The 25596-nt window shown below is 40.6% G+C and overlaps 2 protein-coding genes across 3 annotated transcripts; one reads left to right on the top strand and one right to left on the bottom strand.

Moving 5' to 3' along the window:
* Nucleotides 1-360: 360 nt before the first annotated feature.
* LOC115969148 (DEAD-box ATP-dependent RNA helicase 27-like) lies at nucleotides 361-8875 on the top strand. Its single transcript, XM_031088716.1, has 11 exons — nucleotides 361-874; nucleotides 1222-1593; nucleotides 3441-3524; nucleotides 4542-4583; nucleotides 4787-4858; nucleotides 5484-5783; nucleotides 5911-5949; nucleotides 6071-6175; nucleotides 6603-6671; nucleotides 6758-6883; nucleotides 8427-8875. The coding sequence occupies exons 1-11, from the start codon at nucleotides 428-430 to the stop codon at nucleotides 8607-8609; spliced, it is 1839 nt and encodes a 612-aa protein (XP_030944576.1). The 5' UTR covers nucleotides 361-427; the 3' UTR covers nucleotides 8610-8875.
* Nucleotides 8876-10902: 2027 nt separating this feature from the next.
* LOC115967696 (cysteine-rich and transmembrane domain-containing protein WIH1-like) lies at nucleotides 10903-12099 on the bottom strand. 2 transcript variants are annotated; one of them, XM_031086834.1, is made up of 3 exons: nucleotides 11785-12099; nucleotides 11245-11473; nucleotides 10903-11126 (listed from the first exon to the last, which is right to left on the bottom strand). In XM_031086834.1, the coding sequence occupies exons 1-3, from the start codon at nucleotides 11813-11815 to the stop codon at nucleotides 11075-11077; spliced, it is 312 nt and encodes a 103-aa protein (XP_030942694.1). In that variant the 5' UTR covers nucleotides 11816-12099; the 3' UTR covers nucleotides 10903-11074. The 2 variants fall into 2 exon arrangements, with proteins under 2 accessions (XP_030942694.1, XP_030942693.1); XM_031086833.1 differs by having other exon boundaries at nucleotides 11245-11476.
* Nucleotides 12100-25596: the final 13497 nt, after the last annotated feature.

Raw genomic sequence — 25596 nt, forward strand, 5'->3', positions numbered from 1 at the left:
CCCCAAACCGAGCAAGGACATGGAGACGTTATATTGTATAACTCCTTAATGGGAAGATGACTGAGATTCACATAAACTTGACACTTATCTCATCTACTTGTATAAATTTCTTAATATGTGTTTGCTGTTAAAAAATTTCACCGAACACTCCTAAAACGACATCGTTTTGCAATTTTAAGAATAAAAATTGATTTATTCAATGGAATAAAATGTCAATTTTTAAATTTAACAAACTAAAATGAAAAAAAAAAATGATTAACCCAACTAGTGATTCGTGGAACTGGGTTTTAGCCTTAGTCCGGCCCAATCTATAAATGGTGAGTATCTGGGCTGGTGGGCCGCTAGGGTTTAGTAATATTCGCTGACCAAAAACCCTATAGAGAGAAACACACACAATCTTCTTCCGAATTTCGAATCAGCTGCTCCCATGGCCGAAGAAGAAGCAGAGCAAAAGCACACGACGACGACGACGGTCGTGGACGAAACAAAGAAGAAGAAGCGGAAGAGAAATAGGCCTAACAAGAATTCAGCTGCTGAGGAGGTTGAGCTGCCTCAAAACCATGAAGAAGAAGAAGCTAACAAAGTCGAGGAGGAGAATGAAATGAAGAAACAGAAGAAGAAGAAGAAGGATAAGAAGGAGAAGAAGGAGAAGAAGATGAAGATTGAAGAAGAGAAGGAAACGCAAGAGGAAGAGGAAGAGGAAGAGAGAGAGAATGGCGAGGAATCAAAGGAGGAGGAGGAGGAGAAGAAGAAGAAGAAGAAGGTGAAGAGTGGTGGTGGTGGGATTATGAGCTCTGAGTCATTTGAATCTCTGGGTCTCTCTGAACCCACTCGCAATGCTATTAAGGATATAGGATTTCAACATATGACTCAGGTTTCTTTTGCTTTCTCTTACTATGTTTTCTTTCTTATAATTTTGGTTTCCTTGTTTCAATTGAAGCTTAACTATCATTATTTAACAACATTTGACTATTAACAACTTGCTGTGAAAATATTTGGGTGATTATGTAAAAGTCTCTAGCAATGGAAATTGTCTCACTTTGTATAGAGCTAGAGAATGAATTTCATGCATAATTGTTTCATGGGTCATTATGTTATGTCTTGTGTGTTAATCAAATATAGTGTCTTTATTATACTTTCTTGTTGTAAGTTTATGTTTGAGGAAGAATGCTTATGCTTACTACTATTTTTTACTTCTTTTTCTTTAAAAATGCAATGTAGATTCAAGCGAGAGCAATTCCGCCACTCTTGCTTGGTAAAGATGTTCTTGGAGCTGCAAGGACAGGTTCTGGGAAAACTCTTGCTTTTCTAATACCAGCTGTCGAGTTGTTACATCACATCCGTTTTGCTCCTCGTAATGGAACCGGAGTCATCATTATTTGCCCAACAAGGGAGCTAGCAATACAAACCCATTCTGTGGCAAAAGACCTTCTTAAGTACCATTCCCAAACTCTTGGTTTGGTTATTGGTGGTTCAGCTAGAAGAACGGAAGCAGAGCGTATTGTCAAGGGAGTGAATTTATTAGTTGCAACCCCTGGTCGACTGCTTGACCATCTTCAAAATACCAAGGGATTCATGTATAAAAGCTTGAAGGTATTGCACACTCAATTCTTTAACATTATTGATGTTGTTGTTGTTAATATTTTTCTATGTATTATGCGCTATTAGCTGTTTAGGAGAATATTGCTATGGGTGATTTTCTCCTCGGAACTTGTTTTGTAACTTTAAACTTTTAACAGTATTGCTGTTGTAACCCGTCAGGGTGCATCCTAGTGTTTGGATGCTTGGGATGAGTTGTAGACCTAGACATCCTTTGTTTGATCCTCTACTAGGAGTTCCCTGGATTACGTGATACACGGTTCTGATTGATGGTGGTTTACTCCTAGGAGTGGGTCCAAAGGGCCCTACTTGGTGAGTTTCCAGGTCATCTAAAAAAAAAAAAAAGCATTGCTGTTATAAATTCTAATGTTGTCCTCAAATCATACCATGATATCCATTTTGGTAACTTCAAATGTTTACAGCACTTCTTCAATAATATTTACTAAACTAATCAAAGCATTTTGAATGTACACGGATGCTTCTACAAATCATATATCAAACAATATTATAGCAAAAATGCCGCAGCTGCTTTATACAGCATTTCTTTCAAGCAGCTTTCACAAAGCTACAACATTATGAAACTAGCCCTTCTTGGATTGCATTATGGGCCTACAACCTACCAACAAAGAAGAGATGATATGGATAGATACTGTTTAAGAATTCGATATTTGCTTAATAAATACGTACTATTTCTCAGTATTGCATATGAGTGATGGCAATGGTCCGTTTTTGAGAGGATTTTGAGTTGAATTTTGACTAGTTTCTTGCTTAGGTTTGAGTTCACTCCTGTGTTTGATTACATTTGCCTCTAATAAATCTGGGGTGTGATTTATTCATTAGATAGAGTCTTTACCTTATAATGCATATTTAATTAATTTCTTTGGAATGAGGCACATTAATTATTTTATAAATTATGAGCATCAATATAGTTGAAGTCCATTTGTTTCCTTGGGCGAAGTTTTCTTTGAGACTAGGGATGGGAATGGGAAGAATTTCAGTTCACAAAAGACTAATATAATTGTAACCCCAAGGGTAGCACAATTGGCTAGGGACCATGCCCCATGAAGCATAGATCACTAGGTTGAACTTCCCCTTCCATGGGGCCAAAACTTACTTAAAAAAAAAATATTGTGTTCTCTTGTGCTTCTTTTTGATAATTTGATAGTTGGAGGAGGGGGATTTGAACCCTAGATGTTAGGTGGTGTCGCCAATTGAGTTACAAGGCTCTTGGTTTTTTTTTTTTTTTTTTGGATAATTAAATAGTTGGGGGTTCGGAGATTTGAACCTCAGATGTCTCTATTGGAAACACTATGGGATGCCAATCAATTGGACTACAAGGCTCTTGGCATTCTTTTGTCCTTCATTGAGTCATCATACTGTTTAAATCCCTAACATGTACTGACTTGATTGATTGTAAATTCCACAAAGGTGACATTAATCGTAGCCAATATATTGCTTATTTACTCATCCTTATTAAAAAAAGAAAAAAGAAAAAGTTGGTTTGTTCATCCTTAGTCTCTAGAGATTATATAAAATAGTCAATGCATGATCCCTATCTTAGTAGGGTTTTCTGTTGTGGCCAATTTGTTTAATATTTAATTTTGTTTTAAAAAAAATGTATTCACATCATTTGTGCCATTTTGATTCTATTAACCACTTAAAAAATTGTCTTGACCCAAAAAAACAGACCAGTCAAAGATTTGCAAGGGGCCTTAATTTTAAGTTGTTATGTGATGATATCTTGAATAATGTTATTTTTTCTTAAGTTAAAGCTAGTTATACCATGCAATTTCTCTATACACGTTCTAATTACTGTTTTCTTTTTAAAATTGAACTTGCAGTGTCTAATGATTGATGAAGCTGACAGGATACTAGAATCAAACTTTGAGGAAGAAATGAAGCAGATTATTAAGCTGCTACCAAAGGTAATCTATATGGCAATTATGCTGTGTCAAACTTTCACCAAATGTAACCGTAGAACCAGGTTGTGTTTGGTTCTTAGGAAAAAAGAAAAAGAAAAAGAAATAGAAAGGAGAGGGTAATGGTGTGAAACTGACTTTGTTTCCCTAGCATTTCTAAACTAATTTAGATTTTTTTTTTTCCTTTCCTCCATTTGGTACTTCCCAAGATCCCAGTGGAGGGAAAGTAAAGTTGTGCGTGAACAAATATTTATTTGTTCTGAAGAAGGTTATATTACTGGGCTGAGCAGACGTGCATTTTTTAACACAATGTTAACTTTACTGACAGAATCACGTTAGTAGAAATAATAAAAAGAACATGTCAATTGAGGAAGTAATAGAGAGTATGATTTTAGATAGAGTAGAATGGAGAAAAAGAATACATATAGCTGACCTTAACTAATCTGTTAAGGATCCACAACTGACCCCAAAATTTTGGGACTAAGGCTTTTTATGTTGTTGTTAACTTTACTGACAAAGCAAGTTGATAAAATGCCTTACTTCTTGTAGTTGCAATAACTAGTTTTTCAACCTGGGTCTTGGTTGATAACTTTGCTTCCTTGGAATGGATGTACTAATTGAAAGAACCGTCTCACTTATTGGTTTCAATGAGCTTTGGTCCTATGACACTTCTCCTCCCACAAGAATGATTGGAGGGTGAGGATATATAAACACGCACACACTATGTCAGCTAATTCATAGATTCCAATATTCTACCACTTGGAATTAGGATTGTGGCTCTGATGCTAGGAGTAGGACATTGCTGCTAAGGACATAGTTGTTATTTATTAGTCAATTTCTACATATAGCATGCAATTTATTTTTTTGAAAAGCTTCAGCTTTGTTTGGCAATGTATTGATTAGATCTGGAAATATTCTCATTTCCATTTACTCTCTCAGTTAGTAGTTGAAATCATTTGCTATAACATTTGTGGTAATATCCAAGGTTATTTAACTGATTGTGCATCACTACTTAATGTGCAGAATAGGCAAACCGCTTTATTTTCAGCTACCCAGACTAGGAAGGTTAGTCATTTCCAAACTACATAGTAGTTAATCATTTTTATGTTTTACGTTAAAAAATATTTTATGCTATTTATCATTTTAAATTCATTATTTTTTGGTGAAAATAATTTTGTATCAACATACTTTTTCTCTTCTTGTGCGTGTGTGTATAAATTTAATAGTTTGGTTTTACTTTGGATTCCAATTTTTATGTAAATTTGTAGGTTGAGGATCTGGCACGCTTATCATTTCAGACAACTCCTATCTATATTGACGTTGATGCTGGGAGAAATAAGGTAGATAAATTTAATTTACATACTACTACTTGACATGCAGTACACAGAAATAGCTTGTTGTGACGGTGAGCGGTCTTCTATCAAATAATTGCTATTTACAGCTTTACTGCTGTCACATGTGTTAACTTGATATTTATTGTACATTTTCACACTAATGTTATTGGATGTCTTTGAGTATAAGGCTGTGGCTTTAAAATATGGCCTGGTAATATCGTTTTTTTAAGAATGAGACCCTCTTCATATGGAAATCTAAGAAGTACGGACAATAATGCTGTGGACTGCATGCTTGTCCTCAGTGTGTTGGGAGAAAAAAAAAAAGATGTTCTAAAAATTCCTTGGATTTTAGATATTTTAAAGGTCTTGAATCTCTTGATAGTTTTTATTTATTTTGAAAACTTAAAATAAACATAAAATATGCCTAAAAATATATATTAATTGATTAAGTAATTAAATATCGTATCTTCACCATTCGGTGTCCTAATTTTTCAAGAATTTCCATGTCCACATGTCCTGTGTCAGTGTCCTTGTTCATTTAACCACTTAGTTTGGATGTCCTGAATTTATATCATGTTGCTTCTTCTGCAGCCCTTACCTTTGAAATCTGACAAGGTCCTGGGTGTTATAGGTCACCAATGAAGGGCTGCAGCAAGGCTATTGTGTTGTGCCCAGCGCCAAGAGATTTATTCTTTTGTATTCCTTCTTGAAAAGGAATATGTCAAAGAAAGTAATGGTCTTCTTCTCTTCATGCAACTCGGTCAAATTCCATTCCGAACTACTGAGATACATTCAGGTGGACTGCCTTGATTACCATGGAAAGCAAAAGCAGCTGAAAAGGACAACTACTTTTTTTAACTTCTGCAAAGCAGAGAAGGGGATCTTGCTATGTACTGATGTTGCTGCTCGTGGGCTTGATTTTCCTGATGTGGTATGCTTCTTTTGTTTACTAAGTGACCCAATTATTATGTTTTCAGTAAAATTAATTTCTGTAATTATTATTCTTGATATGGTTTTGATTTTTATTATTATTATTTTTCCCTTTTCTTCGTTTGTAGGATTGGGTTGTGCAGTATGATCCCCCTGATGATCCCAAGGTAATTACTTCACCATACCCCCGTCCTCCACTAATTAAGATAATCTCTGTTTTCTATTCTATTCGTCTATGTTGAGAATACAGAATACTGTTGTAATTTAGCTTGGGGTTACTGCTCTCAGGAATACGTTCATAGGGTTGGCCGAACAGCTCGTGGGGAAGGTGCAATAGGAAATGCTCTGCTTTTTCTGATACCTGAAGAGTTGCAATTTCTTCGCTATCTAAAGGTATAGCACCTAATAAGAAAAGTAAAAGCAATCCAACAAACCAAACTGGAGGCCACTGATTTAGACAATCCTTATGTTAAAGTAGACACCTCTATCTATAGTAGGAAGTGAAGAGGCTAGGGTTTTTTTTTTTTGGTATTGTATAACTTAAAGTTTAGAATAAAATGAATAATGGGGATGGGGAATTGGGTCCAAGGCCCATTTAGTGCATGTGTAATTTACCTATATTTAGAAATAAATAAATAAAATAAAATAGAAGAAGAAGAAGAAGAAGAAGAAGACTATATTGCTTTGTGGAGGAATGTCCTGTGAAGAAACTGAGCAGGGATTAAATTAGTGGCCAATAGGTTTTCTCTTTGTTTCTCATAATAAATTGTTGCTGTATAGCTGCTTGTTTTGCATCCTAAGATGATATGTCTACTTTCAGGCAGAAAAAGTCACCGTTAAAGAGTATGAATTTGATCAAAAGAAGTTGGCTAATGTGCAGTCTCAACTGGTACTTTACTGCTTCCACATTTTATGGTCAATATATCTTCTATATTAAACTGCAGGATTTAGTTTGGAGTATTTGGATTATTGCAGGAGAAGTTGGTGGGCAGTAACTATTACTTGAATCAGTCAGCTAAAGATGCATACAGATCCTACATATTAGCATATAACTCTCACTCTATGAAAGACATCTTTGATGTTCACCGCCTTGATCTGCAGGTAAAAGCTTTTCTCCTTGGTAAACGGGAGCTTCTATCATTTTAAATATCCTTGCAGTCATTCAGTGTCAACATATTAGTATGTATTGTTGACAACAATTTTAAGGGTGATAGGAATGTTCTAGAAATATAAAAGGCTAAAATATTGTTTTTGTCCCTGTAGTTTTCATGAATCTCGCTTTTCACCCCTAAACTATTTGGGGGGGTGCGGGGGAACTCGTTAAAAGGTTTAGGAACAAAAAACGATCCTTTTGAAGTTTAGCGATGAAAAGCAAATTTCATTCGAACTTTTAGAGACAAAAATAATATTTTAGCCAGTATAAAATGTAATGGCCTTTTCTTGAATTTACGTGTCTGGAGCAATTTGGTTCCAAATAAGTATCACCTTGCTGGTTAAATTGGTGTTTTGGGTTAGCTTTATATCCACTAAATCTGGGAAAGGACCCTTTCAGTTTAGGTTCCTTTGGAGTGTCCCATTTTGAAAATTTGTATTTTCTTTGATCCTTGAGGGATGGCACAAAGCATGTTGTGAAAAGATGTCACATTTTTATTAAATTCTTTAACACTTATTTTTATGGCATGTTCATATAGAACAATGGATTTCTAGACCTATCAAAAAAAAAAAAAAACAATGGATTTCTAGATGGGGTCTCCATTTGAATCCAAATGGGCAGATTCTAAGCCCTCAGTTTTGGGATTAGGTTCCTCTCCATATTTGTGAACCTAAAGATGTTATCCAACCAAACATATGCATGGGAAAATATCTAATCATATATAAAAAAGAAAGAAAAGAAAAGAAAAAGTCCTAGATCAACATAGAGCTTGAATGCCTCATCTAAGGGTTACAATAACATCTCATCATCTGTGAACTTTGGATGTTCTTTAGGCTGTAACCTCTAGGCATTTGTGGTATGTTCCATGAGGGGATGAAAAAAAAGGAAATCAGCTCGACTGGTTTCTATATTTGGAGAGGCATTTGTTTCTCATCAGGCTGGAGCTCAGGGCATTTGAAGTATTATTTGGGAGAAGACAACTGAATTTTTTGGTTCAACCAGAACCAGCTATGCTGTAGCTTGTGATTAGCATGTATTTGGTTCAAAGATGTCAAGGCCAAGAGCCTATAGCTTTATTGGCACTTCTTGCCATTTCCAACAGAGACATCTAGGTTTAAATCCCTTCACCCCCAACTATCAATGTTTAAAAAAAATCACCCCACTTATTTACTTATCAAAAAAAAAAAAAAAAAGATATCAAGATTCAGACTGTGCTGATTACTTACCCTGACATTATTAGACATCAACTTGATTTGTTTAGGCTGGAGTAGACATCAACTTGATTTGTTTAGGCTGGAGTAGACATCAACTTGATTTGTTTAGGCTGGAGGTGTAGCTGTGTAACCGATTTGGCATACTTGTTGACATAAGTTCAAATGATTCTGATTCTGAAATTTATTTTTTAAAAGACAAATTGAGGAATTTCTATTTGTTGTGCCATATAATATACAACATATAATATAATGCTCATGTTCTGGGTATTTTGTGCAGGCTGTTGCTGCTTCTTTCTGTTTTTCAAACCCACCAAAGGTGAATCTGAACATAGATAGTGGTGCCTCAAAGTTCAGAAGGAAAATGCGAAAAGTTGAAGGAGGTAAACATGGTTTCAGTGAGAGCAACCCTTACGGTAGACATGGACATGGAGATGATAAACGACAGTTTACAATGCATTAGATAGGCGGGGTCAATAGGGTGCTGTGCCTCTGCAATAGAGGGTTTTTTATTATTTATTTTTATAATTAATTAAAATTTATCTAATTTTTTCTTTTTTATTAAGATAGTTTTTGTGATGCACAATGTACCGGTGGTCACAATATCTTGTGTATTGACCCTAGTGGTCTCTCGAGCAAAATTTTGTATGTGATACTTCTACAAGAAGAGTAACAAATGTAACTTATATTACATGGAAATGCAGGCTTAAATGCCCAAAAATTTTGAAATTAATGTCTTATTTTAACTTATCAAAAAAGAAGTCTTATTTTAATATGGGCCTAATTGGTTTTCTTTCTATGTTAGGCTTTGTTCAGGTTGAGGTTGTGATAGTTTAGGTGTAGGTCGTTGGTGGCATGGTTGGTATTTCTCTAGACATTTTGGTTTCTTTAGGTACTGGCAATGGGTCTTTGTAATATTTACATAGGAAGATAGAAGATAGATCATGGTGATGAGGAGTGTTGACTCTGGTGTCGGCTGGAGATGGATTTGTGGCTATAATACGAACAATTTGGTTTTAATATAGATTATGTGAGAGGCATGTGATCTCTCTATTAATAAATGGACAGATTATTGATAGAAGGGATCCATTTGGTACAAAAAAAATTCTGTGTCATCAGTGAAACTTCTTTTCTCCAAAAAAATAAGACTAACATGTGCGACTAACCCAATCACTTTATTTTTGAAAGTATGTGTGTGCGCATCAAGTATAAGTTCTTGTGGGAAGTGGGGGGCAAGAGTTGAGATTCAAGTCTCTAGAAGAGAGTTTCATATATATATATACATTTATGTGGCGTTTGGTACAGGGGAATATACATTACTCTTGACATCCAGATTCCTAGAAATGTGATTGCTTACAATCTGGATGCTTAGGAATGTAGTTATTCCTATGTTTGGTTTCATTGGGAAGATCTTAAGATTCTTAAGAATGTGAGATGATAATGTTTGGTTTATTCTTAAGAATCTTAAATGAATTATTTATTTTTCTCATTCTATCCTTAGATTTGAATGTGAATTACCAAGTCCTTTAAAAAAAATCTTCTTCTAAATAAATAATGAAAAGCAAAATATAAACTATTAATAATTTGTTGAGCAATACACATACAACAGTAAAAGTGAATACCTAACAATAATGGAGGTTCCCTTCAAATATTTATATATTTTTTCCACACGTGAAACCTAAATAGAACTTTGTTAAAAAATATACCAACAAAATTGTTTATCCTGTTTATGTTATTTTGGTGGGAAAAGATAAAGATAAGAGAAAAGATATTGATGATTTGTTTTATATTTTATCTTAATTGCTTAAATGATAAGGAAAAATAGTTAAAATTGTTAATTTATAAAAAATACAATTTCCTTTAAGCTTGAGATTCTAAATACCTGTCTGTTTTAAAGGAAATACACATTCCTACTGAGAGGGATTTAAAGGGGGAATCCAAATTCTCCTGGCATTTGATTCCTAGCATGATTTACAAAGAAACATAGGAATCTTTAAACATTCCTAAGAATCTTAAAACATTACCCCGTATCAAACATTCCATTAGATTAGACTAGAATAGAATTTTTATCTTGTATAAAAAAAAAAGTATGTAAACTGCAGTCAACTAGAGGCAGTTGGGTTGATGACCAATTCAATAAGATTAAATTGATGGTTGGATTGATCGAATCAACGGTTGTCTCGTTGATGGTGGTATCACAACGAAATGGTGGAGATTTGGTGGTAGAGACCATGTCGAAAAGCCAAGGGGTTGCTGCAATTTAATTATAATAGATGCAATAGAAGTTACATGGATCATTAGCGCGCGCGCGCACACACACACATATATATATATATGTGTGTGTGTGTGTGTGTGTCACTTGGGTTACACTCATATGTGAAATTACAATCAAGGAACTTGGGCTTCTAAAGTGTACTAAAATACCAGAAATTCCCCTAATAATTGTATGGACAGTATTTTGAATCTTGGGTACAACCAACATAATAGATCAAGCTCCAGGTACATCCCCATCACATTTTGTGCAATTGAATATCAAGCTCCAGGTGCCAATAACATTTTGTATAATTGTTGACTTACAAGAATAGTTTTTGAAAAAATAAAAATCCTAGCTCCGCCGGTGGCTGTAGAGTAGCCATTGACTGGTAATATTTAGAAAATACTTTGGAAGTGCACCCAATATGTATGTACAATGTATATAATTTATTTTCAATGTACAATTAATTTGACAGATCACATTGTCAATGTACAATGCACATTGTCCAACCCATTCTCATAAACTTGATGATCCCCCAAAAAAGGTCTTGATAACATGATAAATTTGTATCATTGCAAAGTAATTCGCAATGAAAATAACAAAAATATCACCCAGGAAAATAAAAAAAGTTGATATTTTGAAAGGAACCAAGTCAGCAAAAAAATTACAATCCTTCAAAAGTCAAAGCACATATCCAGAGCGCAGCAGCAACATAAGGCAGCAAAACTGTAATAGAGTAGTAACAAATAATTCATTAAAATTTTGGGTTTAAAGATTGTCTTTGGAAAAGAACTAGAAAAAAAAATGTTAACAAAATAAAGAGAGAGTGAAAAGGCTTAATTACCATCCCTTCAAAAACCCATCACCCTTGTTCTTAGTTGGTGCATTATAGGCTTGGGGAGGTGGTTGTTGAGGGTAACCTCCAGGACCATAGTTCATGGGGGGGTAACCAACTGGTGGGTAAGCTGTCTGTGGTGGTGGATAAGACACATGAGGATCAGCAGCACCAGGAGGAGGCTGATGGTGTATTTCACCTTTTTGAGCATATGCACCACCAGTTGGAGGATAATAATCTACTGCAAAATCAATTACCAAAGGCATCAATTAAATTCTACAGAATGTTGCTAACACCAAACTATCTTGAAAAATAAAACAAAAAATTTTATGGTTCTGGAAGAACAATTAATAGTAATATTAAAATGCTTATTAATCTGAGAGGTAGGTTCATTATCTTGAGAATCACAATTCTAGGTTCATTATCTTGAGAATTGTAGTGATTCTCATTATCTTAAGTTGGACTTGTAGTTTTTTCTTGAAAAAAAAATGATATCTGAGTGATAAAACATGATCACAGTAATAAACATAGAATCTTGATAAAAATTACCTGGGCCCTGAGGGTTGCTGGAGTGATTCATGAGCAAGAATCAAATATGACTTTGTATGTCAAGGAAAATGGATTACTGAGAATTGATTTGAGAGAGAATGGGAATGGCAGGGTCAAGGATTGAAGCTTTAGGAGTGTTTATTTATTATCTGCCACTTAAATATTTTAGCAGGTTGGGTAGTTAAACTTAAATGACTGCATAAACAATTTTTATGGGACACTAGTAAACATTGGCTAAGCAAACAGCATAGCAAAGAGAATAGAAAACCAAAAGGCAAATTATAGAGGGAGGGACCCTTGTTTAGTCATGTGACCTAAAACAAAAATATGATAAGGAAGAGATAAGAAGAATCATTCCTTCCTTCAATACTATTCAAAACAACCATCTAGCTACATTATAGATGATGATGATAAAATTAATTAGTTTTCCTAAACGTAGTGAGAGAAAGAGCTTAAGGTTGACTCAGTCTCATGATAAGAAGAGGAAGAATTGTGTGCAGTGAAAAAATCACATGTATAAAGGCATATCTCCTGCAATAATCACGAGTTTATAGTTCATACCTTGAGAAATGCTACATTCACAATGTTTTCACAACAAATTATAGGTGGTAAGTTATTATTGGTTTTAATTTGAACTAATAATTGAAATTATTTTTTTTGCTAACTAATAACAACTCATAATGACCTGCTATTTAAAATTTGTTGTGAAAGTATCGTGAAAATGTTGTGTATGTAAGATTTCTCTTATACCTCTTTGTTTAGTGTGTATGTTGTTGATGCATAATGCATTTTGGTTAATAAAATAGGGAGAAAATCGTTGGTATAAAATAGTATGCTTCTAGATGATTTGCAAGGATAGTTAATAATTTGTTGAGGTCCCAAAATTGATAACATGTTGGATGGATCTGAATAATCCACACATCCAATTATAATTTCATCTAGATCTCATATTAGATTCAAATGTTCATTAACCTATCAAGTATAGCTCATATAATTTAGCCAAAATACATATATATATATATACTAGCCTCATTTACACGCGCTTTGCACGTGCCATGGGACCTCTTTTTTTTGGGTCTATTGTCATTTTTTTCTTTTATAAAAAAAATTGGATAAATCTTTTTTTTTTGGATAAATTTTGGATAAGTTTGTTTTGAAGATATGAATTAGTAGAAAAATGTCATATTTTGTAGGCATTTTAAGTGGATTTGGAGATATATCTTTACCGGGTTGAGGTTTAGGAGTATTCTGAATCACATAAAAGTCCAGTCCAAAGAGGGAAATCCTCTTATAGATAATATAGATAGATAGATTATTGCTCATATTTTTAAGTGGATTTGGAGATATATCTTTACCGGGTTGAGGTTTAGGGGCATTCTGAATCACATAAAAGTCCAGTCCAAAGAGGGAAATCCTCTTATAGATAATATAGATAGATAGATTATTGCTCATATATATATATATATATATATATTTTTTTTTTTTGAAAGAGAATTTGCTCATATATTTCTGTTCAATATTCTAAATCAAGTTAATGTTATCTTCTACTTCAAATTTTATTTTTATTTTTATTTTTTGAGTTTAAGTCAATGCTATCTTGATTTCCCTACATTTATGTTTTAATGAAATTAGTGAATGATTATTTTCCCCTTATATTTTGTGGGAAGGCGAGAAATCTTGCTCTGCATGGTACGGTAGGGCCAATATGTGTGGGCGGCTTGAAATTATATAACTCACTGATTGTCACTTATATGGATGTAAACATTCAATATAGTAATGATGAAATAGTTTTATGCAAGTAAGTGAAGCAATAATCTCAATTTTTGTGTTATGTAATTTGAATATGTCACTTTAAAAAATTAAATTTAAATATTAAAGAATAATTAGAAACTAATTTTAATTCAATTTGGATTCTGTTTGTGCTTTGACTTTTGTAGTTGCACGATTTTCCTGGTCCAAATCTTATTGATCAGGCCTTGGCCCAAGGCGCAACCCACAATAAATATTTGTAGAGGATGGATCAAAGAACTTAGCCTCAGTGAGCCTATTCGGTCTGATACATGGACAATACTGTTGCAGAAAATAAAAACACAAGAATGGATCTCTTACGTATGATTCTATTTCTTTTGTTCCGAATACCCTTTTTTCGTCCCTCTCTTTGAGGGACTCCACTACATTATATAGTTCTCCTCCTCTCATCTCAACCTTACACTTGTTGATCATCTAAGCATCTACTTGAGCACCTGTCCCATCAGACGCCCTCATCACTCCCTTTGTGAGTTGCAGAGGCCAAGGTGGTACTGTTCAGGGGTCTTTTCCTCATTAATGCGGCCAAGAGAGTGGTTGGGGCGCAATTAATGTGGTGGTAGCTTTCCATGAGATATTTTGGATTTTATTCATTTTATATGTTGGGAGGATGAACTGAATTGGCTGGGGAGAGTTCCTCGTCTGGGCTTCGTAGTGTCCGAGGAGGAGTTACTCCTCGGACAGGTTTCCTTGGCGTTATCGGGACTGAGTAATGCTTCATATGTGGTTTCTCTTTGGACAGGACGCTCCTCGGACGGGCCTGAATTTGGAATAGCCCATTATTTCTGGGCCGAGCCCCACAATAGCCCCTCAAAACTCCGGTTTTTATCTCCTTCCGAGGAGAAAAGCGGGGTTTTGATGTTTGGGAGAGGATGGAAATAAGGAGAGCGTGTGGCGCGCGTGTGGACCGTTACTTTTGACGCGCTACAATTTACGAGGCGCGGCCATTAACTTCTGGAGGCGTTATGTTCCCCTCATCCAACGGTGTGGCGTAGATCGAACGGCCATCGTTTTTTCTCGTATTTTTAGGCAGGAGTGATCTTTTCTCTCTCCTCCTGGCTATATAAGACGTTAGAGGGGTTCAGTTCCTTCTTTTTATCTGCATTTCATAAACCTCAGAGACTTCCAGAGAACTCCATCGAATCCCAGAGATATTCGAATACTCGCGTCCGTTACGCCACCGTAGCCGTTTTTCGCGAAGCATTTCCTCCAGGAGAGATTTCCAGGCGTCCCATTGAGCGTTTTTGTGAAGGTACCAGTAAATTTCGTTCATCTTGCCGTTTCAATTCCCTCCTCGGACTCTACCTTTCTCCTTGGTCTTTACTTCCATTTCCCCCAGTTCAACTCAGATGGGTAGATTCGAAAAATTAGTAAAAACTCCGGCCGCTATGGAGGCCTTTAGGGCAAAATACCACATTCCACCGGGGGTAGGGCTGCAGTACTGTCCTCGTGAAGGAGTATTGACAGAGAGAGGTGAGGGAGAATTTGTTATCCCCATGATTGCTTTCATAGAGGGAGGGATGACACTTCCCATGCGTAGGATTACAAGGGAATACCTGTTCAACCATAGGTTGACGCCGTATCAGTGTGCCCCGAATATGTTTAAGATACTAGGCTGTGTAGATGTCTTCGACGAGCGGATGAATCTAGGCCTTACTTGGCACGATGTGGCTTATCTGTACGAGTGTCACCGCCTCGGGGATGATGGGTATTATCTTAAATCCCGGAACGAGGACGTTAGGTTGATCTCTTGTCTCCCAATATCCAATAAGACCGTGAAGAATGACTTCCTTATTGCTTCTGGGGAGTGGTTCGACAGTATTCATTGTCCAACTCGGGCAGGAACCCCAGGTGCGGTGTCTTTAGGGCCAGTCCTTTTTGGGAAAGGATTTAGTATTGAGGGTTTATTTTTCTCGCTTTCTTTGTAATTGTAAAATTTCATGAACTAACCCCACCTTTCTTGGTTGTTTGCAGATAAAGTTCACGTCGCTCCTCGGCTAAACTTTGTGAACGTGCCAGCGTTGAACTACCTTCTTAGGTCGGAGATTTACGATTCCGAGGACGGACAGTTGCGTGCGGCCCATCTGGTTCTGGGCTATCAACCTCTGAGCAGCTCTTTCCAGGCTATCGGTCACGCTATAAGGGCTGGCAGTCCGAGGCTGGCTAGGATTGACGTGTCCAAGGACGGGTTCCTAGCTCAACACGATCTGCCACCAGTTGTGTTGCCCGGTGTTAGAAATCCCTACTTAGCAGAGCAGTTACCTCTGCCAAACGAGCCTGGTGTTGCTGTTCCGGTTGAAGAGGAAGCTGAATCATCTCGTCTTTCCCTTGAGGAAGAGATAGACGAGTTTTATTTTGAGGAGGAAGTTCAGCAAACCCCCTTGGTGGAGCTTTCAGATCTTGAAGGAGAACGGGACCGACATTCCGCAGTTGGTGTTCCCTCAATCGTCATCTGCTCGGACGATACTTCGGATGAAGAAATAGAGCCCATGGCAGGAAAGGGAAAATCCCTAAAGGAGTTGATGGCCTCCCGAGGGAAAGGTCAGTCATCGAAAGGTCAGTCACAAAACGGACCAACTCTGTCACAAGTCAAGACCCTCCCTCCTGTGGCCCCCCAGGACACCTCGGACCTTGGCCTTAAGGTTAACCCGGACTTAAAGAAGAAAAGGCCGGCTGACACTCCTGAGGAGGGCGAGGTGGTTGCCCAGCCGACCAAGCAGCAAAAAACCACTCGCGCGCCAAGGAGTAGAAGGGGCAACTCCTTGGAGAGTCAGGACGAGGAGAACCTTGCGGAGGTACGCGCTACCCCGCGTGTATGGAGCCCCAAGTTGGAGCTGGATGGGGTTGCCATCCCCTACAATGCTTCGGTTCGAGAGTACAACCGAGGCCGGGCAGGGTACGTGGCCGATGCCTTAGAGCAACCCTTACTCCTTCCTCGGGACATGGAGGCTTATAGGCGATTCTCTCAACCCGAGATCTTCCTATCCCTTAAAAAGGATCTCGCGATGGTGAGTAACCCTTCTACTGTTTCATTAATTCATCTGGCCTTGTTAGATTTTTTTTTTACAGCAATCTTGTTTCGTTCGTAGATCACTCAGCAGGTATTTGTGGCTGAGGAATTCTGCCGAGGTAACCGTAATCGGGCTGAGGCTGAGACCCAGGCTCGGACGGAGATGGAGAAAACCTTGGGGTCCCTCAAGCACGATCACCTTAAACTCACGGACGAGTTCAAGGAGTCGGAGAACCGGCGCAAAAGTGCAGAGGCTGGTTTAAAGAGTGCCGAGACCCAGGCGGAGGACCAGCGCAAAGAGCTGTACTTGACACAGATTAACCTTGCCACCGAGAGGCAGGCAGTGCAGGATCTCAAGACTGCTCTGCAAAAAGTCGAGGATGAGCTGAGGCGGGTCAAAGAGGAGGCCCAGCTGATCCGAGAGGCTACAGAGGCTGAGAAGAATACTGCTCGCCAGCTCGGGGCCGAAGAGACGGAGGCCAGGCTATCCGAGGAGATCCCCAAGGTGTGCAGAGATTACTGCAGTATTTCATGGGCTCATGCTCTCGATGCTGTAGGAGTTCTTGCGGATTCGACACTAAGACTGCCCGAGAACATCTTTTATCCTCAGGAGATCCGAGAGAATCCTGATGACGCCCAAGTGGCTTCAGAGCAGGACCTGGCGGTGCCTGATGCCGTCCTTGTGCCTGATATGGCGAAGGATCCCGCCGCAGACTCTACCATCGAGGTTCCTCCCCCTCAGCCCGAGCAGAAAGAAGATCCTCCTGCTAAGGCTTAGCCTTTTAGGCTTTTGATCTTTGTACTCTTTCCCTTTTTCTTTTTTTGAATAAGAGTCGTCCTATTTTTCCATTCTTTTGTAAGGACCTCTCTTTCTAATGTACTCGGAATATTAATATAAAATGTTCGTTTTGCTTACTATGGATGTATGTCAGTAGCGCTCTTTTTTAAACATTTGCAACGATGTAGATACAGGTAAACGGTCAAAATAAAATGGGTTTTTGGGCTGCACATTTGAGGGTTGCGATGGTGCCAGACTGCACGCACGCATTAAAATGATTTCCTTTAAGTAATAATCTCCCAATCTATCGTAAGTAATAATTTCCCCTAAGTCTGTGGTCCGAGGAGCCATGCAGGACTTAGATTCTGTTTAAAACTTATGAATAGCTGCCTTAAGTATTAATTTCCCCTAAGTCTGTGGTCCGAGGAGCCATGCAGGACCTAGGTTCTGTTTAAAACTTATAAAAATTGTCATGAGTATTAATTTCCCCTAAGCCTGTGGCCCGAGGAGCCATGCAGGACTTAGGTTCTGTTTAAAACTATGAACAGTTGCCTTAAGTAATAATTTCCCCTAAGTCTGTGGTCCGAGGAGCCATGCAGGACTTAGGTTCTGTTTAAAACTTATAAAAATTGTCATGAGTATTAATTTCCCCTAAGCCTGTGGCCCGAGGAGCCATGCAGGACTTAGGTTCTGTTTAAAACTATGAACAGTTGCCTTAAGTAATAATTTCCCCTAAGTCTGTGGTCCGAGGAGCCATGCAGGACTTAGGTTCTGTTTAAGACTTATAAAAATTGTCATGAGTATTAATTTCCCCTAAGCCTGTGGCCCGAGGAGCCATGCAGGACTTAGGTTCTGTTTAAAACTATGAACAGTTGCCTTAAGTAATAATTTCCCCTAAGTCTGTGGTCCGAGGAGCCATGCAGGACTTAGGTTCTGTTTAAAACTTATAAAAATCGTCATGAGTATTAATTTCCCCTAAGCCTGTGGCCCGAGGAGCCATGCAGGACTTAGGTTCTGTTTAAAACTATGAACAGTTGCCTTAAGTAATAATTTCCCCTAAGTCTGTGGTCCGAGGAGCCATGCAGGACTTAGGTTCTGTTTAAGACTTATAAAAATTGTCATGAGTATTAATTTCCCCTAAGCCTGTGGCTCGAGGAGCCATGCAGGACTTAGGTTCTGTTTAAAACTATGAACAGTTGCCTTAAGTAATAATTTCCCCTAAGTCTGTGGTCCGAGGAGCCATGCAGGACTTAGGTTCTGTTTAAAACTTATAAAAATTGTCATGAGTATTAATTTCCCCTAAGCCTGTGGCCCGAGGAGCCATGCAGGACTTAGGTTCTGTTTAAAACTATGAACAGTTGCCTTAAGTAATAATTTCCCCTAAGTCTGTGGTCCGAGGAGCCATGCAGGACTTAGGTTCTGTTTAAAACTTATAAAAATTGTCATGAGTATTAATTTCCCCTAAGCCTGTGGCCCGAGGAGCCATGCAGGACTTAGGTTCTGTTTAAAACTATGAATAGTTGCCTTAAGTAATAATTTCCCCTAAGTCTGTGGTCCGAGGAGCCATGCAGGACTTAGGTTCTGTTTAAAACTTATAAAAATTGTCACGAGTATTAATTTCCCCTAAGTCTGTGGTCCGAAGAGCCATGCAGGACTTAGGTTCTGTTTAAAACTATGAATAGATGCCTTAAGTGATAATTTCCCCTAAGTCTGTGGTCCGAGGAGCCATGCAGGACTTAGGTTCTGTTTAAAACTTATAAAAATTGTCATGTAGACCAGCAAGCAGTGGATAGTCACGAAACAAAATGTGGGCGAAGCCATTTTCATTAATAACAATATCTTTTGAGGTTATTTACATTCCATGGTCGAGGTACAGTTTTTTCATCCAAATCTTCTAGGTAGTAGGCGCCTATTCCGGCCACGGATGTGACACGGTATGGTCCCTCCCAATTGGGACCCAACTTGCCCCAAGAGGGGTTTTTTGCGCTGCCAAGAATCTTCCTCATCACGAGATCACCTGGACCCAGAGGCCGCAGTCTGACGTTAGCATCATACCCTTGTCTCAGCTTCTGGTGATAGTAGGCCATATGAATCATCGCTTTTTCCCTTTTTTCTTCGGCTAGGTCCAGACTCCGCTCCAATAGCTCGTCGTTATCGTTTGGGGTAAACGATCTAGACCTTAGTGTGGGAAAGTTGTTCTCGATTGGGAGCACGGCCTCAGCCCCATAAGTCATCGAGAAGGGGGTCTCACCGGTCGATCGTCACTGCGCCGTTCGATAAGTCCATAAGACGTGGGGGAGTTCTTCTACCCATCTCCCCTTTGCCTCGTCCAGTCTCTTCTTCAGTCCGTTCACTATGACCTTGTTCACGGCTTCGACCTGCCCATTTCCTTGAGGGTAGGCGGGGGTGGAGTATCGGTTAATGATTCCAAACTCGCGGCAATACTCCCTAAAGTTCTTACTGTCGAACTGCAGACCATTGTCGGAAATGAGTGTACGCGGAGTCCCGAAGCGGGTGATGATGTTCTTCCAGATGAATTTTTGGGCGTCCACGTCCCTAATGTTGGCCAAGGGTTCAGCTTCCACCCATTTAGTGAAGTAATCAGTTCCGACTATTATGTATTGCTTGTTCCCCGCAGCTTTGGGGAAGGGTCCAACTATATCAAGGCCCCATTGTGCGAACGGCCATGGGCTAGAGAGGGGGTTGAGAACCCCTCCGGGTTGGTGGATATTCGGGGCGAATCTTTGGCACTGGTCGCACTTCTTAGCGTACTCTTGGGCCTCTCTTTGCATGTTCGGCCACCAATACCCTTGGGTAAGTGCCCTGTGCGCCAGCGACCTTCCCCTGGTATGACTTCCACAAATCCCCTCGTGTAACTCCTCAAGTAGAGATTCGGATTCTTCTGGATGTACGCAGAGTAGGTACGGTCCAGAGTAAGAGCGCCGATATAGTTTGTGGTCCTCTGATAGCCAGAACCGAAGAGCATTCCTACGTATCTTCTCGGCTTCCAATCTTTCCTCCGACAAGACGTCGTTTTGGAGGAAGTTTTTTATGGGGTCCATCCAGCTGTGACTCTTTCTGATCTGATGGACTCTGGCCGGGCTTCTACTGATGGGACTTGCCTGGGCTAGATCTTCAACCAGGATCATTCGCGGCAGATTATGTGCCGAGGACGTGGCGAGAGTGGCCAGCGAGTCTGCATGGGTGTTTACACTCCTGGAAATGTGCGTCAGATTGAAGGATTCAAAATTCGTTTGCAGCCGCTTGACTTGTCCCAGATACTCTTGCATCCTAGTATCTCGAGCTTCCAGCTCACCTATCACTTGTCCGACTACCAGTCTGGAGTCCGAGAACGCTTTTATTATTCTTCCGCCCAATCTTTGAACCATCGTCATCCCTTGAAGTAAGGCTTCGTATTCGGCTTCATTGTTCGTAGCCGAGAATCCGAGCCTCAATGATTTTTCAATGGCAGCACCGTCCGGGGATATTAAAACTATCCCAACTCCTGACCCTCTCTGGTTAGCTGCGCCATCTACGTAGACCTTCCAATGCATGGTCCTCCCTGTTGAAATCGCTCCAACCGATTTTCCATCCATGTCTTTCTCCTCGGTTATTGTTTCTATAGAGGGCTCAGCAAACTCCGCCACCAAGTCTGCGAGGACCTGTCCTTTGATGGAGGATCTGGGCATATATTTAATATCAAAGGCCCCCAAAAGCGCACTCCACATGGCGATCCTTCCGGTGTAGTCAGCGCTTCGAAGCACTGCTCGAAGGGGAAGCTGAGTTAGAACGATGACCGTATGCGCCTGAAAGTAATGAGGAAGCTTCCGGGTTGCATGCACTATTGCCAGAATTGCCTTTTCTAAAGGTAGGTACCGCACCTCGGCCTCATGTAATGATTTGTTCACATAGTAAACCGGTCGCTGCACCCCATTATCATCCCGTATCAGTACCAAGCTTACAGCATGGGGAGATACAGCGACATACGCAAACAGCACCTCATATGCCTCAGGGCTGGACATGATGGGTGGTCGGGACAGGTAGTCCTTGAGCTGCTGGAAAGCCTGAGCGCAATCCTCCGACCATTCGAACCCTTTCCATTTGTTTATTAGTAGGTAAAAAGGCCGACATCGATCCGCCGATCGCGATATGAACCGGTTTAATGCCGCAATCATGCCAGTGAGCTTCTGCACTTCCTTCGGATTCCGAGGAACCTGTAGGCTGTTAATGGCTTTGATTTGGTCGGGACTTACTTCTATTCCCCTGTGGGTGACCATGTACCCTAGGAATTTCCCAGATCCGACCCCGAATGAACATTTGGAAGCGTTCAGCCGCAACCGGTGCTCCCTTAGGATAGCGAAGATTATTCCGAGGTCTTTCACGTGCTCGGACACCCTTTTACTCTTCACAACCATATCGTCTATATAAACCTCAATGATCTTGCCCAGTTGTGGTTCGAACATCCGAGTCATCATCCGTTGGTAAGTTGAGCCTGCGTTCTTCAGCCCAAACGGCATCACCTTATAATGATAGTTTCCGATGGGCGTCATGAAAGCCGTTTTCTCTTGGTCATCTAGCGCAAGGGGTATCTAATGATAGCCCTGGAAGGCGTCCAGGAAGCTCATTCGAGGGTGTCCCACGGTTGCGTCCACCAGTCGGTCGATTCGGGGTAGGGGGAATGGGTCCTTCGGGCACGCCTTGTTCAGGTCCGTGAAGTCCACGCAGACCCTTCACTTCCCTGTCTTCTTTCTTACCACCACCGTGTTCGCCAACCATTTGGGATAAAAGACCTCTTTGATAGCCCCTGCCCTTTTCAATTTCGCCACTTCGTCTCTTATGGCACTAGCATGTTCCTTCGAAGGACGTCGGGGTGGCTGTTTCTTCGGAGCTGAAGAGGGGTTGACGTTCAAGTGGTGACAAATAAGGCTGGGATCAACTCCCGGGGCGTCGTAGGCGTCCCATGCGAACACGTCGACATTTTCTCTGAGAAATCTGACCAGCTCCTCTTTTTCCTGAGAAGGTAATTCAGAGCCGACCTGAAAGAACTTCTCTGGGTCGTCGTTGACAGCGATCCTATCTAAACTTTCACACCTTATCTCCTCGGCCAGCCCCTCGCCTTGCCTTGCCGAGGGGGTTGGTTGCTATAAGCTCTCTGGGGCCGAGGACTCGATTGGGGGCCGATGTAAAATGGCGGCCACCATGCACTTCCTGGCCACGGCCTGATCTTCTCGGATCTCTTCTACTTGTCCTTTGGATGGGTATTTCACTTTTTGATGAAGTGTGGAGGCTACGGCTTCCAGGGCGTGGATCCATGGCCTGGCGACTATCGCGGTGTAGGGTGAGTAAGCGTCGACGACGATAAAATTCACTTCCACCACCTCCGACCCCGTCTGTATGGGTAGTCGGATCTGCCCTTTTGGCGTAACGATTTTTCCTTCGAAGCTGAGAAGGGGGGAGTCATAAGCTGCCAAATCTTCTGGCTTCAAGTTCAGCCCCTTGTATAGATCAGGGTACATTATCTCTACTGCACTTCCCGAGTCCACCAGCACCCTTTTCACGTCGAAGCCCCCAATCCTCAATGTGATCACCAAGGCATCATCGTGAGGTTGAATAGTTCCTCTCTTATCCTCATCCGAGAATCCCAATATCAAAGAGCTTCCCTTTTTTGACCTTTTGGGTTCCCTTTGCCTGCCCTCGGAGGGGAGCTGATCAACAGCTAATACCCTGGGGATGGGTGGCCCAGTTCTTCCTGGTGCAGCGAGGATGACATGTATCGTCCCGGTGGGGGGTCTTAAGGACACGTCCTTTCGAGGCTCTTGTGTTGCTTGGCCGGGATGGCCGCTAGATGGGTGCAGCAGGTGACGTAACTTTCCTTCTCGGACCAACTGATCTAGGTGATTCCATAGATTCCTACAATCCTCAGTAGTATGCCCATGGTCCTAATGATAGTGGCAGTACAGGTTCTGGTTACGTTTGGAAGGGTCTCCAGCCATCTTTCCCGGCCACCTGAAATAGGGCTCATCCCTTACTTTCTCCAGTACCTGTTGTACTGGCTCTCTGAATACGGCATTCACTGTTTACGGGTTGCTCTGCCCAGCCTGTCGCGAAAAATCTCTCCTTGGTTGACCAGGGTTGTGCCGTTCCGACTTGAAATCATTTGCTTTGGGGGGGATAACCTTCTCCTTTCCCCTCCCTTACAGCTGATCTTCCTTTACTCTTTTGTACTTGTCGATCCTATCCATCAGCTGATGGACGTCAGCAACTGGTTTTCCGGTGAGGGATTTCCTTAAGCCATGCTCGGTGGGGAGACCGCTTTTGAACGTGCTGATAGCAATATTATCATGGTTGTCATCTAAATCGTTATACACCTCCCAATACCTATCTGAGTACGCTTTCAGGGTTTCTCCTTCGTGCATGGATAAGGATAGTAGCGAACTGAGAGGTCGAGGGACTCTGGTGTTTGTAATAAAACGGGAGCAAAAAGCTTGAGTGAGCTGCTTGTAGGAGCCTACGGAGTTTGTCTTCAGGCTGTTGAACCACCTCATTGCCATCGATCCCAAGGTGCTCTACCGGGTCTGCTCTGCCGTTATAGATGGCGAACACCGGTTGGTTGAAGCGTCTAGGCAGCTTAGCCCCTTCGATTCTATTCGTGAAGGGTGACCTTGAGACCTGGTCCAGCGCTTTCTTCATGGCGTCATTCCCCGAACTTTTGCTGGATGGGCTCTCATACTTCCGTACAGGGCGCAGTTCCCTTTCATAAGAAAATGTTTCACTTGGGGGGGTCCTTGACCTTTGTCTGTAACTCGCATCCTCCGCATTAGAAGACTCGCCTGAGTCAGAGGGAGATCGTCTTCGCTGCACACGCCGTAACTTCCTTTTTAGGTCATCTATCTCTCGCTGCATGGCTTGGTGACTATTTCGCCTCTGAGACACGTGACTTCCTATTTGAGTGTGACTCTGGCTCGTCCGGGTAGTATGCACACTTCCCTCACGATTCCCCCTGCCGCCTGGGTTGGTTAGGTTATTTTGCCTCTGGGACTCGATGGGTTGTGTCCGTTGGGAGTTAGCTTGGTGAGGATCCTCCTGATGCGGACCTCGTTCTGCCATGCTCGACCGTTGCACTAGCTGATGCCCATGTTCTCCCCACAGACGGCGCCAATTGTAGTTGCACGATTTTCCTGGCCCAAATCTTATTGATCAGGCCTTGGCCCAAGGCGCAACCCACAATAAATATTTGTAGAGGATGGGTCAAAGAACTTAGCCTCAGTGAGCCTATTCGGTCTGATACATGGACAATACTGTTGCAAAAAATAAAAACACAAGAATGGATCTCTTACGTATGATTCTATTTCTTTTGTTCCGAATACCCTTTTTTCGTCCCTCTCTTTGAGGGACTCCACTACATTATATAGTTCTCCTCCTCTCATCTCAACCTTACACTTGTTGATCATCTAAACATCTACTTGAACACCTGTCCCATCAAACGCCCTCATCACTCCCTTTGTGAGTTGCAGAGGCCAAGGTGGTACTGTTCAGGAGTCTTTTCCTCATTAATGCGGCCAAGAGGGTGGTTGGGGCGCAATTAATGTGGTGGTAGCTTTCCATGAGATATTTTAGATTTTATTCATTTTATATGTTGGGAGGATGAACTGAATTGGCTGGGGAGAGTTCCTCGTCTGGGCTTCGTAGTGTCCGAGGAGGAGTTACTCCTCAGACAGGTTTCCTTGGCGTTATCGGGACTGAGTAATGCTTCATATGTGGTTTTTCTATGGACAGGACACTCCTCGGACGGGCCTGAATTTGGAATAGCCCATTATTTCTGGGCCGGGCCCCACAACTTTAATATAGTATGATTTTCTAATGAAAATGAATGGTATGATCAACATGAAAATGGAATCCAACATAAACTAACAAATTATAATTTTTTTTTTTTGCAAACATAATTTTTTGGATTCTGTTTTATAATTTTTTTTTTTTTTGGCAAATAAAACAACCTATTTGAAAAAATGTGCCCAAGTTTAAAAATTGAGAAAGGGCATGGCATATTGGCATATAATGTGCGGTAAGAAAAGAAACAAACGACTCAACGAACTAAAAATAAACTATGTATAAAGTGCCTTGTTGCTGAATTGACACCTTACTGCTAGAGGGTTTAAAAGGAAAAAGGTTCGAACAGCGGGTTAGTAATATGTTGTAATTATTTTTTTTTAAAAAGTAG

This window comes from Quercus lobata, chromosome 11, assembly GCF_001633185.2.
Source record: "Quercus lobata isolate SW786 chromosome 11, ValleyOak3.0 Primary Assembly, whole genome shotgun sequence".
Taxonomy (NCBI): domain Eukaryota; kingdom Viridiplantae; phylum Streptophyta; class Magnoliopsida; order Fagales; family Fagaceae; genus Quercus; species Quercus lobata.

Bases quoted from the DNA above. Each gene is read 5' to 3' on its own strand.
- LOC115969148 (XM_031088716.1), top strand. From the start codon at position 428: ATGGCCGAAGAAGAAGCAGAGCAAAAGCACACGACGACGACGACGGTC. The intron at 5,950-6,070 runs GTAATTACTTCA...TACTGCTCTCAG, and splicing joins ATCCCCCTGATGATCCCAAG to GAATACGTTCATAGGGTTGG. The intron at 6,672-6,757 runs GTACTTTACTGC...GGATTATTGCAG, and splicing joins CTAATGTGCAGTCTCAACTG to GAGAAGTTGGTGGGCAGTAA.
- LOC115967696 (XM_031086833.1), bottom strand. From the start codon at position 11,815: ATGAATCACTCCAGCAACCCTCAGGGCCCAG. The intron at 11,477-11,784 runs GTAATTTTTATC...TTGATTTTGCAG, and splicing joins CAGCAACCCTCAGGGCCCAG to TAGATTATTATCCTCCAACT. The intron at 11,127-11,244 runs GTAATTAAGCCT...ACTCTATTACAG, and splicing joins GATGGGTTTTTGAAGGGATG to TTTTGCTGCCTTATGTTGCT.